The sequence below is a fragment of the Rhea americana genome, unplaced genomic scaffold (genome assembly GCF_003343005.1).
Source record: "Rhea americana isolate MKP2758 unplaced genomic scaffold, rheAme1 scaffold_1, whole genome shotgun sequence".
Classification (NCBI taxonomy): Eukaryota; Metazoa; Chordata; class Aves; order Rheiformes; family Rheidae; genus Rhea; species Rhea americana.
This window is the reverse complement of record NW_028185038.1, coordinates 18,865,561-18,881,092: the sequence shown is the minus strand read 5'-3', so window position 1 is coordinate 18,881,092 and position 15,532 is coordinate 18,865,561. Positions and strand designations below refer to the sequence as shown.

Here is a 15,532-nt window from a genome sequence, read left to right as displayed (position 1 = left end):
CAGGAGTCCCACGAGGCAAGATCTCGTGTTCCTGGTGTTACCTATAAATGGTGGTGCTGCATCTCTAAGAGGATGAACATCCTTAGATGGATGGTCAGTGGTTCAGGAATATAGACTTTCTTAGTCTGGTGCAAATGTGTGCGCTTCCCAAAAATTTGCTTAGGGGAGTAAGAGTAGATAGTGACTGTGTAGTTACAGTATTTTGGTTGGCTTAACTTGGGCAGAAGGCAAACCTAGTAACAGGTTATTCTGTCTCTAGTATAGGTCTTCCAGCGTACATGTTTGATTCTGAAGCAAGGCAGCTGGTGTATTCATTCAAAGCAAAGGAGTGTGCATGTACCTTCAAATCTAGTCATGCAGCAGGCTGTCTGAACGTGTCCTTTGAGAAAGGATAGTTAATAAACTAGAATGGAGACTCGAGTGCAAATAACTTCTCCTTTGCGTCTTCTGATTTCCTCTCTCCATAGGAATGCATCCTCTCTGGTATCATGTCAGTGAATGGAAAGAAAGTCCTTCACATGGACCGTAACTCTTACTATGGAGGGGAAAGCGCGTCCATTACGCCCCTGGAGGATGTAAGTACTGAGGCCGACAGCTGGCTGTTGTGTCCTCCCCAGGCATATAAAGCTGATTGTACTTTTACTGAAAATACCCTGTGGTATTTCCACACCACCTAATAGCGGGGGAGAAACCAGTGTGTGTGTTTATACTCGGTGTATAGCATTTGTTTTCTGTAGATTCTAGCCTAGACTCAAGCACACAGCATTTGAGTGATCGCTCAGAGGTGCAATGCCCAACAGCTAGACAGTAAAACGTTTTAGTTGAATTGTTACTGCTGTGCTTGCCGATGAATGTCGGCCTTCCGGAATGACACGTGCTCTCCGTGCCTTGCCGTTACGCTGGCTGTCTTGATCCGTGGTCTACAAGCACTTCAGCTGAATAGACAGCTCCCTGTTCTGTGACGGCTTGTGCTGTGTGATCGCGTAGTCCCCTAAAGCTGATGGTGTGGCTGATTAATCAAATGTCAGGAAATCGCTGCTCTCCTTGCTGCTTCACTGGGTTAAATCAGATTTCCAAATATAAATATTTAGGTGTGCAGAGGAGCCTGCCTTCTCCTGAAGCAGGCATTTTGATCAGATTACCTTTAGTTATATTAAATAGTATTTCAGCAGGTCATAAATTCCCAACCTTTAAGCCTTGGGAGAAGAAAGACTGGATGAGCAAAATAACGCTGCTTGATTCTTACTGTGAGGATTTACAGGATATGCTTTGTGTGTTGCATCAAAATTCAAATTGAAGTTAAAACACTGGCAGGAAGCTTAATATGAAGAGCTTATGATCAGCTAGCGACTTAGGAAGGTGAAAGGGTGTTGTGAGGAGAAATTATACCCATAGCTGTTTCCTCTGCTACAATTAGTCTTATTTTCTCCAAAGCTCTACAAAAGGTTTAATCTACCAGGAACTCCACCGGAATCTATGGGACGGGGAAGAGACTGGAACGTGGACCTAATTCCAAAATTCCTTATGGCTAATGGTAAGTGATACTGAGCTTCCAAATCTGCCTTGCAAGCTTAGCCTGGGACCTTAAGCCTGGGTTAGTGTTCAGTGTTGTAATCAAATAAACAGCCCTTCAGCTATCTCCTTGTGAACTTGTTGAAGCATTAATTAAAGAGCTGCTGAAAGCTCGCTTGAGATGATCTGCATGCAGGCGGCTGTTCATGGCAAAAGTACCGCAGCGCTCCTTCTGGGAGCAGTTTTGGTTGCAAACCTCTCAAACTCGGTATGTGCTTCCAGCTTGAAAGCATGTAGCAATGGCACGTCTGAAAGGTTTGAACAGCCATTTTTCAGGATACTCTTCAAAATAACACGTTTCGATTCCTAGCTGGAGTTAATGACGTGAACTTGTGCGTTGTGATTTTCCCGTGGTTTAGGAGGAAACGGAGGATTCCACGGTGACGGTTAATTTCTTGATCCCCTTTGTTCTCATCTTGGGGCCTGCAGACTCTTGTCATCCGTTATTGATAATATAAACCCTCGCTCCTTAATCCTAGTGTCCTGAGACTGAGACAGATTGTCTGGACCAAATGCTGCTATTGGCGAAGTGGTTTGCAGTTCAAACTGGTGCGAGGGCTGTCTGCCTGGGAGCTCGCTCTGCCAAATGCGGAGCGCTCGCCCCTGGAGCCCTTTGCCTCTGGAATGCAAGGAGGTGGTTCTAGTTTTGTAGTGCCTTGCTCAAGGTTACAGGGGAAGACGTGGTGGATTCCAGTCAAGATCTGGTTACCGTAGTGTCAGCTTGCTTCTTGTGCAAAACTTAACTTGCAGAGAAATCTCACTTTAATGCATTTCCCGGGGACAGCATCCTTCTGAGCGTGTAACTGTGGGTGGGGACAGGTAAGAGGGATTGACTTTACCGACTCTATTGACTAAATATTGACTCTAGCTGCTTGCCAGCCAGGCAGTAATTTGTGGTGAAGTGGCTGGACAACTAATAGGCAAACTGTGCTACATCTGAATAATGTGGACAAGGATCTGTTGTGGTCCATAGACATGACCTTGTTTGTCATGTCGTGTGAATGATCTGCACGGTGAAAAGAATAGCAGCGTGCTGCAGTGGATTGACATGCTGCAAGGTGGTTTTTACTCAAAGCTCTAATGGAAATGGGAGTAGCCACAAGGAAGCAGTGACTTGGCTGTAAGCAAGCCTTAAAACTGCCTAACAATGTACTATGAGTATCTGCCGCACCCCGTCTGTTACATAAGGGTGTAGGAATTGTGTGGGTTGAAAGTGGTACTACCCTTTGAAGGGTTTGTCCGTTGGAAGAACCTTCTGCCCGGCGGGGAGGAACTGTCCTCTTCTTGACTTCTGGCTACAGAACAGCTGGTTGACTTGTGCCAAACCTCCTTTACAGGTCAGTTGGTAAAGATGCTGCTCTACACAGAAGTCACTCGCTACTTAGACTTCAAGGTGATTGAAGGAAGCTTTGTCTACAAGGGAGGAAAGATCTACAAAGTTCCTTCCACTGAGGCAGAAGCCTTGGCATCCAGTGAGTAGTTACACCTGTTTCCTTCTGAAGCTGCCATCTCTAAACAAAGGCAAGACAGGTCTCAAACACCTCAGTCTCAGGATGTTCAGTCTACACCTGTGCAGAAAAGAAATCTTGCTCTGCTCCTGTGGGGCTGTCTGTACAGACTGCGTTTCTGTAACAGGCTGGGCTTAGCACAGGATTCTTCTGCATCTCATCTGACTTCAGGGACTTTCAGTGCTAGTCTAGGGCTCCCTGAACCTGGGGTTTTTGTTTTCCTGTAACTTACAAATGGAACTGGTCAAGCTGCCTGATCTGTGGCTCATCTGATGAGAAACTGGCATATTTTACTTCCTAGAAAGGTTATGTTCAGGGATTATGCTTCTAGATTTGCCATAAATATTTAATGCTGGGTCCTTGCCTGGCAGAATTATATGTGAAAAATGTTGTAGCGGTTGTTAGCAGGCAAATTGGAATGACTGATTCAGTAATATGGTACCTTGCTTAATCTTAATTGTTGAGGTCTACTTAAATTTCGCTCTACAGATAGAAGCGCTGATCATTCGTAAGAGCTTAGTGGCACACATTAGGAACTAGCAGAGGGCAGTCCATTAGCTTAGCTGCTTGATGTATATAGTATGTCTGAAAGGTCTCGTGATAGTGGCTGCAAGTAGGACTCAGATGTAGCTTGTCTGTACATTGGAGCCTTCTTGGTGGCAGGTTTCTGTTCCAGTTCTGAACTAGCCAGTTTGGCTAGTTGTTTTGGCAGCACTGCTGTCTTGCACGTGGTTTCTTAAGAGACTCGCAGACTGGCGGAGTTGGAAGGTGCCTTTGGTGCTACGCCTGCCTTTGTTCAGTTGGGGCAGCCCAGTCTTGCTTTTGCAAATTGTCAAAAGAAAGGCAGATAAATGGGGCCTTGTCCAATCTTGTGTTGGACGTTTGGACCATAGCAGCACTTGCTAGCTCCTTGGGGAGGGCTGTTGGAGAGCCTGAGACTGCTCGCTTTTAATATTAAAGAGTGGTAGATGGCAGAGCAGAGCTCTCGGCCTGCAGAAGCCCAGGTTGTACATTGCACTGGGCTGAGCAGAAGCTCTTCGCTAAGCTTTCACACATCTGGCACCTGGAAATAGTGTAGAAGCCCAGCCTCCAGCGATGCCTCAAATAAGTCCCTAAGTTGGCCTTACTGCATCTTGAAACCTGGTACGTGGGGACAGCAATTGGTACAAACTGGCTTGGCAGATGTTCATGTGTCTAAAATTCTGAGTCTCCCTGCTTGAAGGGAGAGTCTTGTTCAGCCCTTACCTAAGGCTGAGCTCTGCGTTACTGAATGAAGTTTGAAATGCTCGGTTCTTACCCTGCTTCTAATATGCTGTGGAAACGGAGGAAGTTGGCTTCTGGTACCAGTGTGAGTTCTAACAAAATAACTTGTTTTTAGGCTTAATGGGCTTGTTTGAGAAACGTCGGTTCAGGAAGTTCCTTGTTTATGTGGCCAACTTTGACGAAAACGACCCTCGAACTTTTGAAGGCGTTGATCCCAAGAAGACCACCATGCGTGATGTGTATAAGAAGTTTGACTTGGGCCAAGATGTTATAGATTTCACGGGCCATGCCCTTGCTCTCTACAGGACTGACGAGTGAGTAGGGGGTCGCGTGCTTCCCTGAGTTTGCCGGCATTGCTGAAGGCTTCCAGCAGCAGCCTTGCGAGTTGAGGGTTGGGCTGTCTGTCAGTGCAGCGTCGGACGTGCACGCGGTGTGTCTGTCATTTGGTGCCCTGTTCTGGAATGGAGCTCTTAAAATAGCGTCTTCTGCTATGTGGGTTGCTTGGGTTAATGAAGTACCTACTTCCCAATAACCCCCCTCTCCCTGCCTCGTGATGTTAAGTGTTTTTGAAAAAGCCCTTCCAGGGAAAAGCTCACGAAGTAGGGAGGGAAACTTCATGGGAAGTAAATGCCTTTGCTTCTCTAAACCTATTCTACTGTAATTTTTTTTTGTTTGTGAAACATTGCAAATCTTGTAACTGTCCCTTCCAGCTATCTAGATCAACCATGCCAGGAAACAATCAACAGGATTAAGCTCTACAGCGAGTCGCTGGCTAGATACGGTAAAAGCCCTTACCTTTATCCGCTCTACGGCCTTGGAGAGCTGCCCCAGGGGTTTGCAAGGTGAGAACTTGTTTATGGACTTCATTTCCTGTGTCCAGGGCAATGTGGGGACTGTAGGTCTCATCCCTTGCTAGAGCTGTATATGTCTGTTAATGAAGATCTATTTATTTATTTATTTATTTTTAAATCTCCTCAAGTACCAGTGTGGCATCCATCGGCACCAGAGTGGTAACACTGGCCCACCTCCTCCCTGCACGTGGGGAACAAAGATGGGCTGGGCTGAGTGAACTCTCTGAAAGGAAAAGCTTGGCTGTGGCCTCTCTCCTTAGTTAGATTTGGGACCATCTGGTCCCTGTTCTAACTGAATTAAATGCTGTAAGCAAGTTCCTCTCCGTTCTTAGTTGGAATGAAGCCATCAGTGCTGTGTCCTGAAGTCTGTTTATTGCTAGAGCTTAAATCTGGTCACTTGATGAGCCTGCTTTGGCATCTGGTGGGGAGCCAGATGTGTGGAGTCGTGGTCAGACTTCTAGGACACGGTGCTGCGGTTAAAATATTTGCAGGTATTAATGGTTCTCTAATTATCTTAAGAAGTAACTGCCTCCATGTGAGATGACCATTTGTGGGCTTGCTTACTGCATTTTCTGTTAATGGCAGTGTTTTGGGGATCATTCACACAGATCCTACTTGCTGCATGTACCCTGTTCCAAGAAGCTGGATTTGCCTGTCCAGCACAGGCTGCAGGATTTACATAGGACTGTCTGGGTTATGACACCAAACAGATTCTCTTTCAGTTGCAGTCATTGCACCTATGGCTTGCCCAAACAGTGGCTGCTGCCTTGCAGAAAGAAAGGCTGGCAGCACCCACTATGTAGGAGTTCAAGCAGTGTATTTTGAAGATGTTTAAGATGCTAATTTGACTGATCAGCTGTTGGGGACAATGTTCAACAGAGCAACAAGATAACTGAAGTGAGCTTCTTAAAGAGGAACAGTTAAAAGCTACTGCTGTACTCAACGTGAAGTGCTCTGTGCTCCTCCAGTGTGGGTGTAATGGTGTCTCCATCTTGCTGGACTAGTAGCATTCAGGACAGCGATTCAGGAATTTAGAGATGCTCTAGTTCTGGTCATAGTCAAGGTTCGAGGTGGTTTAAGTAGCCCACAAAATAGCAGTAGGTAACCAGAGCTCGAGGTACTATGTGAAGTGCGCTAAAGTGGCATTACTCTTGCAGGCTAAGTGCCATTTATGGAGGCACCTACATGCTGAACAAGCCAATTGAAGAGATCGTGATAGAAAATGGCAAAGTGGTTGGTGTGAAATCCGAAGGAGAGGTACGGTACCTTAGGAATCTTTGAAATACTCCTTGCTGTAGAACCCCCCCATCTTGTCTCTCAAAATTGAGTTCTCATTCTCAGTCTGAACAAACAGATATTATAAAAATCCTCAGTTAAGTCCTAGGACTAAAATTGCATGGCAAGTGCAGTTTTCTTCCCTTGTCAATTCACTCATTCAGTGAGCTCAAGATACGTCACCACTTCTGTGGTGAGTAGTACAGGAGTCTGACTCCAGGAGTTAACGTAATCTCTCCATAGGGTGGCAAGATTTGTCTTCTGAATCAATTGGGCTAACAAAACTGGAAAAAAGCTGCTTGGTTGTGTCTAAGCTAGATGTGAAACCACCTCTGCCCTTGACATTAAATGGTTGCTCAGACTTCTGGCACACGGCCTTTCCACAGCTGCTGCTTAACCTGGCAGTACAAAACGAGCAAGAGCGTTGAGAGCTGCTCGCAAGCTATAAATGTGCCGCTAACTGGAGCGGGAGCTCTGCAGGGCAGCTTAACAGTTGTCCCTTCTGGGCAAGGCGTGATGCCTGCCAGAGAGCAGCAGAGGCGGTAATCCACGCTCTTAGAGTGATGGGCCCAAGTGCAGGCACCTGGAGACTTCAGGTGGGTCAACTGTTAACCTGTTACCATAAAACAAATCCTGATGCCGAATCGTCAGTTTGTAACTGCGTGGTTCAGGCTTGCCCGCGGCAGGTTATGGTCCTAGGCTGGAAGGACTCGACTCTGGCATAGTTGAAGCTTAATTATGTAGTGAATAAGAGGCAAGCGGAAGATGTGATCTATCAAGCAGCCATGTGCAGTCTTACAAAGAGTGAAGCACTGAGACTTGGATTGTCCGAGCGTGGCATGCTGCTGGCAGTGAAATGAAGAGCTGGTGCTGTCAGGGTCCTCAGACTGATCTTGTTCACTTCTCCCTGAAGTCAGCAGGGTCCTTGATTCTGTTTGAACTGTCTGCGGATGAATTTCCACGTTCTGGTCAATGGAGCGCTTGGTGCTCGTCTGTCTTTGCAGGTTGCTCGCTGCAAACAACTCATCTGTGACCCCAGCTATGTTTCAGATCGTGTGACAAAGGTTGGCCAAGTGATTCGAGTAATCTGTATCTTAAGCCACCCAATCAAGAATACGAATGATGCCAACTCGTGCCAGATCATCATTCCACAGAATCAGGTCAACCGGAAATCAGGTGGGTGAAGAGCAATGACTGGTCGTATGCAGATCTCTCAGCACTTGGATTTAGGCAGCGTGCTCGTTAAGTGGCCTTGTTCCAAATAAGCGTTTTGATGGTGCAGTGAAATGAGTGTCAGTCAGGAAGACACTTTTAATGTGACCCCTGTGCCAGACTTCACAGAGCGAAGGAGCGCTCTTCCTGGAGAGCTTCCTTCCAATGTGCTCACTCTTCAGAGGAAGCCCCTTAGCTTCCTTCTGGGCCCTGTGATAGTGGAGCGAAGCTTTTTGACCCCAAATGCCTTTGCTCATGTTTTTCCTGGGTGTACCTGTCTTCTGGGCTTGTTTGGTGTCAGTGCTGCTTGGCATCGCCCCTGGGAGCCTTCGGTACCGTAACTCTCCTGACAGCAGCAGCTCTCCACTGCACCAGGGAGCGATGGTGATTGTGGTGGTAGCTTCTCGTGCCCGAGTATTCGCTGAACTTTGTGATGCATTTAAGTGTTCAAACTGCTGTCCTGGAATCCTCTGCGCCACAGCAAGGCCGCGCTTCAGTTTCGTGTTAGAGCAGGGGTGGGGGATGTAGGAGAAACAGAGGTTCCCGTGGCCTGGAGACAGGGAGAAGCAGGAAGCCCGAAATGGGTGAAGTGGTTGCAGAGTGTTGGGGCGCTCTGGGAGGCGGAGTAATGGCAGTGTGTGCAGGCTGGTGGGGCAGTGCCTGTTAGCGGGGGTGGCTGCGTTGGTCTAGTCCTGCAGAAGTGCCCCCGTGTCCTTGAGCAGAGGTGGGCTCTCTGCTGGGAGCCCCGCTTGCTTTCTGGAGCCGTCACAGCTACGAGGTGCTGAATTTCAGAGCAGGTATGGGGGTACTTGTGTCCAGGCTCCGAAGCCGAGAGACCGTGAGGGCGAGCGGGACTCCAGGACAAGGACTGCACTGAAAATTCAAGTATTTCTAGCCCGCTGGCATGGTCTTAAACAAGACTGACAGGTAGGGAGTGCCAGGGTCACGCGGAGGGGATGCGAGCGCGCGAGCCAGCTGGAGGAGCCTTGTCGGAAGAGGTGGACCTGTCTCGAACCGTTAACTTGCGGGTTTTTTGCCCGATGCGCGCTGACCTGGCCGCTGCGGTGTGCTTCCCCAGATATCTACGTCTGCATGATCTCCTCTGCGCACAACGTGGCAGCGCAGGGCAAGTACATCGCCATTGCCAGCACTACTGTGGAAACCGCAGACCCCGAGAAGGAAATCAAGCCGGCCTTGGACCTCTTGGAGCCCATTGAGCAGAAGTAAGCCCGCGCCGAGTCCCCTTCCGCCTGCGCAGCAGCGCCGAGCTCGCCCCGCCGCTCCGGGCCACGAGCGGGGCCCGCTGGCATCGGGGAATGCCCGTGCCTCCGGCGCGAGGAGCAAAGGCAGAACGGGACTAAAAGCCAGTCGGCTGTGAGAGGTGTTGAAAAACTGGAATTCTTCTGTACCTAGACTGGCATTATCCACCCCGGGCTGCTTGCCTGACGCGCTAATGCTGGGCAGAGTGATGCCCTTTATTTCAGTTGATTTGGCATCGATGATGATGCTCAGGAAAGGTTTAAACCCTTCTGAAGCAGCTTTCTTCTCTTGCAGGTTTGTTAGCATCAGCGACCTGTTTGCACCAACTGACTTGGGAACCGAGAGCCAGGTTTGTAAGCGCTGAGCTTGTAGCTGCCGGGGCGCAAGGAGAGCGCCGCGATGCTGAAGTGCTGCTTCTCTTTTCCAGATCTTCATTTCTCGCACTTACGACGCCACCACTCACTTTGAGACGACGTGCGATGACATCAAAGATATTTATAAGAGGATGATGGGATCAGAGTTTGACTTTGAAGAGATGAAGCGCAAGAAAAATGATATCTATGGGGAGGAGGAGCAGCAGTAATGAGAATCTCTAATTAGGAGAAATTAAATCGGCTAATATGAATATATAAGGAACTTAATGAACACTGTATGAAATTCAATATTGTAAGGCCTGCTTTTGTAATCCCATCTCTGAGAGATTGAAGAGTACCGCACTGGTAATGTTCCCCTTTTGGATATCATGTGTTAATTATTTCATTCTAGTAGGGCTGCTGTCCAGAATCTGGCAAATTACTGACTGATTTAATGACTAACCTTGTAAGTGAAAAGCAGACTGAACTTTTTTGCAGACTTAGACGTTGGTGCAGATTGAAATAACTCATTGACAGCTGTGTCTTACCTTGTATTTTTAATCATTTGTAAACATTCTTCACAATTATGTGCTTCTGGTGAACTAGTAGATGTGACAGTTGTCACTCAAACTTGTTATCAAGGAAAATAGAAACTGAGCACTCCATTATTGTGGACAGCATCCCTAAAGTCTCTCCCATCAATCTAACTCTGTGGCAAGTTGTATTATGGACAAAGCCCACATCTATTGTAGCAGCAAATGTTGGCATAGTTCTGGGCACAGAACTTAACCTACACTTAAGCTTCTAAAACTGTTTACATCGGTTGGGACACAGCTGTGCCTAAGGCTCCTTTGTGTTTTAATCTAATAAAATTGAGAGAACAAATTACAGAGCAGGCAAGATGTGAAAGTATTTTCTGTACCCTAGTGGCTTCTCGGATGGACCAAACTGCACTGCGGTATTGATATGACAGAGCCTGTGCTTCTCGTGTCTCCTGAAGGCTCCAAATGATTTCTGTACTGCAAAGTAAAGCCAAATTCTGGAAACCAGTCCTGTGCTCTGGTCTGATTCACTTCAGCGGTACAAGCAGCATCTCCTTTCTGAGATCTCTTGATCCCCACCTGCCAGGGTGGCACTTGGACAGTGCAGAGCGTGTCACGGTAGGAAACACAGGCTCTAACTTCCTCGATTCGGCTTCCCGCCCGCCGCTGCTGCCTCCCCTTGCTCGCGGGCGGGCCCCTTCGGGCGCGGGCTCGCTCGCTGGGCCCCAGCTGAGCGGGGGAGAAGATGCAGCAGCCCGAGGTCCGTCTCCGAGGGCCGGAGCGTAGCTCGAGCCGTTGGTAGGAGCCGGCGCGCGCTCTCCTCGCGCCCGCCCCGCTGCTGCCGGCGGCGGCTAGCACCGGCGCCTCGTGGGTGCGGCGAACCGACTCTGCCGTTCGCTCTCCTTTAGGTGAGCGCTGTTCTCTCAGCGAGATGCCGATCTGCTCCGTGGATCCTTGTGTGGCGCCGGTCGAGATCGCTGGTGGGGTCACGGGGTTCTCTGTGTTTTTCCTCTTTAGCGCTGTCTACGCAGCTCCTGTGCAGGCTCCTGCTGAAGAAGGAACTGTGCTTTTGTGCCACATCCCCTTCGCAGCCCTGCGGCCTGCCCGGACTCGCGCCGCAGGTGCTCGTTTCCTTCCTCCCCTGCCTGGGCTTAGGGGCTTTCAGCGCTTCCTCTCGCCCGCCGCCCCCCGGTTCCGGTAAGCGGCTTCCCCTCGCCGGCCCCCGGGGCCTCGTCGCTCCCGCTGCAAGGCGCGGCGGCGGCCCCAGCGCCCGGGCCGCCCTCCCTTGCGCCTGTGTCCTCTCCTGGCAGCTGCTGCAGCAGCGCTCGCAGCGCCCCAGAGCTCGCTGCAGGAGGAAAATCAGCCTGCTGCAGGAAAGAGCTCCCGCCCTCGAAGGCAGCGGTTCGGTCTGCGCCCAGTGAGAGAGCAGCTGCCCTTGAAACTTCATTTTCTGGTTTTATTAGTCAAGCTCTATATATACAACGTCATCCTGTACATAACTTCTTATATCATTTTATTAAAAAAAAAAAAAAAAAAGTACAAACCATACCCTGTACAGCTCTTTGGAGGACGTTTTACAGCGTTCCTTAGTGCTGAGCTTTCCTCCCAGGGCTCGCTTGTCTGAGGCTACCATAAATAAAAGCTTTTGTTTTGCTATTTACAAGACTTCTGTACAGCGGCAAGGTGTTGCGTCCCGGCGGTGAGGCGGAACAGGAGACGCAGACACCGCGAGACGTAGTGTCGAGCGACGTGCTGCAGGCTGACGCGCAGCCCGCCAGCCCTCAAGGGGTGTTTCAGGCGCGCGCCCTGGCCCGAGCCGAAGCGCGCGCAGCGGGCGTTCAGTACGTACGGTCTCGGCCGTGTGGAAATTGCATCGATTATAACGGAGTAACCTTCAAGTATTGTTTTGCGGTGGTTTCATTTTCCTATTTCTTCTGTTAGCTGCACTAATCAGCTAAAAGAAAAAGCTCAAATAACTTAAAATTCTGTATAACATTAAAATAACGTGTCCTACACACAGCCTCATGGCAGCATGCAGACCCTCGTGAGGACTCCCATTAGCCATCTTTAAATAATTTCTATCTACAGAATCTTTTCCTTTCCCCCTTTACAATTTGTCTGCAACAGTTCAGTGCGCAGCAGCAGCAGCAACCAGCCCATGGGGAGCAGGAGCAGCCGCGCGGGGTGACGTGTCCTCGCCTGGAGCAAAGCGCCTCCGCTTCCCCCCCGCCACGCCAGGGCGAGTGGCGCCGGCCCCCGCGGCTCTGCCCGCTCCGCTGCGGCCTCCAGAGACAGCGCTGAGCACCGGGGCGGGTGTGGGATCCCGCTGGATTTCACGGGGCTGCCGGCAGCTCTCCGGCCGGGCGGCGCCGGAGGCTCCCGCGGCACCTGGAAGGGCTCCCGGCTCCCTGCCCCATGGCCTCCTCGCAGTTTCCTCTCCGGCTTTCCGGGGACGAGGGCGCGTCGATCCCCGGCTCTTCCCTTACCAATAGCTTCTCCTAAACGGGGCGGCCGCTTTCTGCACGGTCCCCAGGAAGGTGTCGACGTCGGCCACGAGGATGCCTTGGCTTTCAAAGACATCCCTGCTGAGACCGGGCTTTTCTGCAAAGGAAGGGGTGGAAAATTCTGCACAACCGAGCTTGTTCCTTTGGCTTCTTCTCGAGGAGCAAAAAGCTCCTCGAAAAAGAAAAAAGCTCGCTTTGTGGTCTGGATCCGATCTCAGATCCTCCGGATCGGAGCGGGAAGGAGAGCGGCCCCCGGAGCCCCCCTCCTTACCCGTGAGATACACGGCGAACCGGGCGCTGATGCGCTGCGCCTGCAGGTTCAGCAAGCACTTGACGTACTCGGCTTTCGGGGCGGCCCGCGAGTCGCACGAGTGGTAGTGCAGCACCTCGATGAGCTCGGCGCCTTGGCACGACTGCAGGATCGAGTTCTTCTTGCGGGCGTTGGCGTCCACCCTGCCGGGAGAGGGGCGCGTTGGGCGTTACTCGCGCCCTCTGGCTCACGATCCTGCGCTCAGTAAGCCGGTCTGCCCGAGAAAAACGTCCCTCTCTGCGCAGAAGCGGGACGCTTCAAGCGACAGCGTGTTCTTCGTCTTGTGTTTCTCCTTTAAAGCCCACCTGGGGGGGCCTTTCCCCACGTCCCCCTGCAAAGCCCTTGTTGCTCACACAAATCACACAGGTGACGGGGCGGAAAGGAAACGGCAAAGAGCTGAAGGAGGCCCAGGAAACCACCGGGGCAACCTTGGCTGCCCGCAGCGGTTCAAGCGTTAACGGCGCTCGTGCCTCGCGGGCCGTAAGGCGAAGGGCATCTCTGCCAAAGCGGGGGGAAAAAAACCGCCCCTCGGGGCCGTGGCGGGAGGGAGACACGGCCCCAGCGCTCTGCCTCGGTCAGGCTCGCGCGCAAACCGCGGCGCTTCAGGCCAGCGCAGCCTCTGCGGGTCCCGCTGCTCCATCTCAGCCAGGTGTATAAAAAAAAATGCTAATAATAATAATAATCCCGTTTTACTTTCCTGCCTGCAAACACCGACCTACAGCGGTTCCAGAGGTGGGGCACAAAGTCTCTTACTGATCAAGAAATGTTCTCATTTAAACAGAAACCTTTGAATTCCTCCTGGAAGAGACCAAAGCTCAACCGGGAGCGCCTCACTTGCCCCGCGTCCCGTACGCTGGGTGTACGCGGGGACGCCGCAGCCCGCAGCACGGCCGCATCCTCGCTGCGGTGACGAGCGGGACCGGCGGTCGCGGGACCGTTACCTTAAGTCTTCTCTGAGCTTTTTGCTCTCCTTGTAGTGAAGGAGCCACTTCCACCTCCCGTTGCCATTCAGCTTCTCCAGCGCTTTCACCACCTCTTTCAGTTGCCCTGGGGAAACAGCGGGAGTTGAGGGTGACCAAGGGTGGAGGGGGGGGGGGGGTGCCGGGAGGTCGCTGGTCCAACCTGCTCCCTGAACTGCACCCAGGCAGGTCTCACAAATGCCAACCAGGAGAATCATCTCCGTGAAGGCAGGCGGAGAGGGCGCCCAGGGCAAGGCTTTGGAAGCAGATGGCGGCCAACGGCTCTCCCAGGACACTCCTGGTTCCCTTAAAGAAAGAGAAGCGGAGCCTGGCAAACCCCCGGGCATCTCCCTGCTGCGCTCCGAACGTCGCAGACTCCGTACAACGCGCTTCTGTGGGTTTTAAAGAGGCTCTGAAGGCCACAAACGCAGCGGCAACGTTCCCCGGGGGTGCCCTGTTCTCGAGGCGCTCGCGCTCAGCTCCCCGGGCTGGCGCCGGGGACCTCCTCCGGGAGCCGGCGCTGCCGGGGCCCCGCGAGCGAGGGCACGCGGCGAGACTCACCCAGCGTTACCGTCTCCAACACCTTGTCGTCCGAGACCACGAAGCCGCCGGTACGAAACAGCTCCTGGTACGTGTGATCCGTTAAGTCTTCGGGGCTGTCCACGCCGGCGAACACCACGGTCGGGCAGTGCTTTAGCCTCAGCAAGCAGGGCACCTGCAGGGGCGCGGACGCGCTCTGGTGCACGCGGCCGCGGCTCGCCAGCGCTCGCGCCGCCCCCTCCTCAAAATCGCCCCGCGCCGGGGAGACCCGGCGGGACCCGCTCCGGCCGCCGCCTGCGCCGCCGTGCCGCTCCGGCGCCGCGGGTTGCCCCGGGAGCCTTCATCGCTCACGAACATCATACGACATTCGAAAACAGCGCAGGAAAAGAGCGAGCCTCCGTTTCCCGTACCTTGTGGATGTGCGAAGATATGTCCTCGTTCCTGATCACGACGAGCAGCCGGTCGGAGCCCAGGCGCTTCGCTTTGCAGAAGTGCAGAGGGTCGACCTCCACGTGGCCGCCTTTCTTCAGCAAGGTCTGGAAGAGAGAGCGCTGCAGCAGGCAGGCGCCTTTGCGCAGAGAACAGCTCCGCGATTTCGCAAGCGGGCTGCAATCCCCGGCGGAGAGCGGGAGCTGCGACTTATCGCAACGGACCTGCGTTCGCTCGGCCAGAAAAAACCACCCACTTTTTGGCGTGTTTAGGTCTCACTGGGTAGGTTTTTCTCCAAGCTTTTCAAACACGCTTCCGCTAAGGCAGAACGTGCGCATTGAGATCGGATGCTCCCCCAGGGGGGTTAGCTCCTCGGTGGGTTGAGTCTCGTGGGAAGAGCTGGGCCCTTCGCTGGGTACCGGGTAAAAGCCTGAAGTCGGGCAGGATGAGCCCAACGGGGAAACCGGAGCCCAGCGTCCGAGCCCCACGAGCTGCCTCCGTGTGCATCCAAACCAGTGGTGGCCCCGCACAGGGCTTTCGGCCAAGCCGGGGCAGTAGGAGCGCGAGACGGCGTAAAACGGGCGCCGACCCGCGGCCACGAGCAAGCTGCGGAAGGCACGTCGGGCTTGGCCGAAAGCGGGGCGCAGCGCCGAGCCGCTCGGCCCCGTGCGGGCCGCCTGGCTCCCGCGGGGTTTCCTGCGGCACGGTCGTCCGCGCGGACACGCGGTCCCGGGCTCGCGCCGACCCCTCCGTCCGGGAGCCGGACACGCGAGGGAGACGGTAGCGGAGCGGCCGGGCTCACGCTTCCCAGCCGCGTGCCCGCGTCCCGGCCGGCAGGACCGGCCCTTACCTTGGCCCTCGCGAAGAAAAGGTCCTCGCCCGTCTCCACCAGGTAGAAGGAGCCGGCGCGGGCGGAGGCCTCCTCGGCCACGCGGCGCAGCCGGAAGCTCAGCG

The 15,532-nt window shown here is 52.7% G+C and overlaps 2 protein-coding genes across 2 annotated transcripts in view; one reads left to right on the top strand and one right to left on the bottom strand.

Annotated features, from left to right (window-relative positions):
• Nucleotides 1-440: 440 nt before the first annotated feature.
• On the top strand, nucleotides 441-10,343 carry GDI2 (GDP dissociation inhibitor 2). The gene is made up of 10 exons (XM_085299869.1): nucleotides 441-575; nucleotides 1,435-1,534; nucleotides 2,910-3,044; nucleotides 4,459-4,657; nucleotides 5,054-5,185; nucleotides 6,352-6,451; nucleotides 7,474-7,645; nucleotides 8,760-8,904; nucleotides 9,236-9,290; nucleotides 9,369-10,343. The coding sequence occupies exons 1-10, from the start codon at nucleotides 489-491 to the stop codon at nucleotides 9,522-9,524; spliced, it is 1,281 nt and encodes a 426-aa protein (XP_085155995.1). The 5' UTR covers nucleotides 441-488; the 3' UTR covers nucleotides 9,525-10,343.
• Nucleotides 9,859-15,532, bottom strand: part of TASOR2 (transcription activation suppressor family member 2) — a 30,200-nt gene continuing 24,526 nt past the window's right edge. Inside the window, exons 18-24 of the mRNA XM_085325852.1 lie at nucleotides 15,429-15,525; nucleotides 14,560-14,685; nucleotides 14,171-14,324; nucleotides 13,592-13,697; nucleotides 12,612-12,793; nucleotides 12,323-12,437; nucleotides 9,859-10,885 (exon numbers count right to left, since the gene is read on the bottom strand). Of these exons, the coding sequence (XP_085181978.1) occupies nucleotides 10,741-10,885; nucleotides 12,323-12,437; nucleotides 12,612-12,793; nucleotides 13,592-13,697; nucleotides 14,171-14,324; nucleotides 14,560-14,685; nucleotides 15,429-15,525 (925 nt within the window). The 3' untranslated portion in view covers nucleotides 9,859-10,740. The remainder of the gene's footprint in view (nucleotides 10,886-12,322; nucleotides 12,438-12,611; nucleotides 12,794-13,591; nucleotides 13,698-14,170; nucleotides 14,325-14,559; nucleotides 14,686-15,428; nucleotides 15,526-15,532) is intronic.

Bases quoted from the DNA above. Each gene is read 5' to 3' on its own strand.
- GDI2 (XM_085299869.1), top strand. From the start codon at position 489: ATGTCAGTGAATGGAAAGAAAGTCCTTCACATGGACCGTAACTCTTAC. The intron at 6,452-7,473 runs GTACGGTACCTT...CTGTCTTTGCAG, and splicing joins GTGTGAAATCCGAAGGAGAG to GTTGCTCGCTGCAAACAACT. The intron at 9,291-9,368 runs GTTTGTAAGCGC...TCTCTTTTCCAG, and splicing joins ACTTGGGAACCGAGAGCCAG to ATCTTCATTTCTCGCACTTA.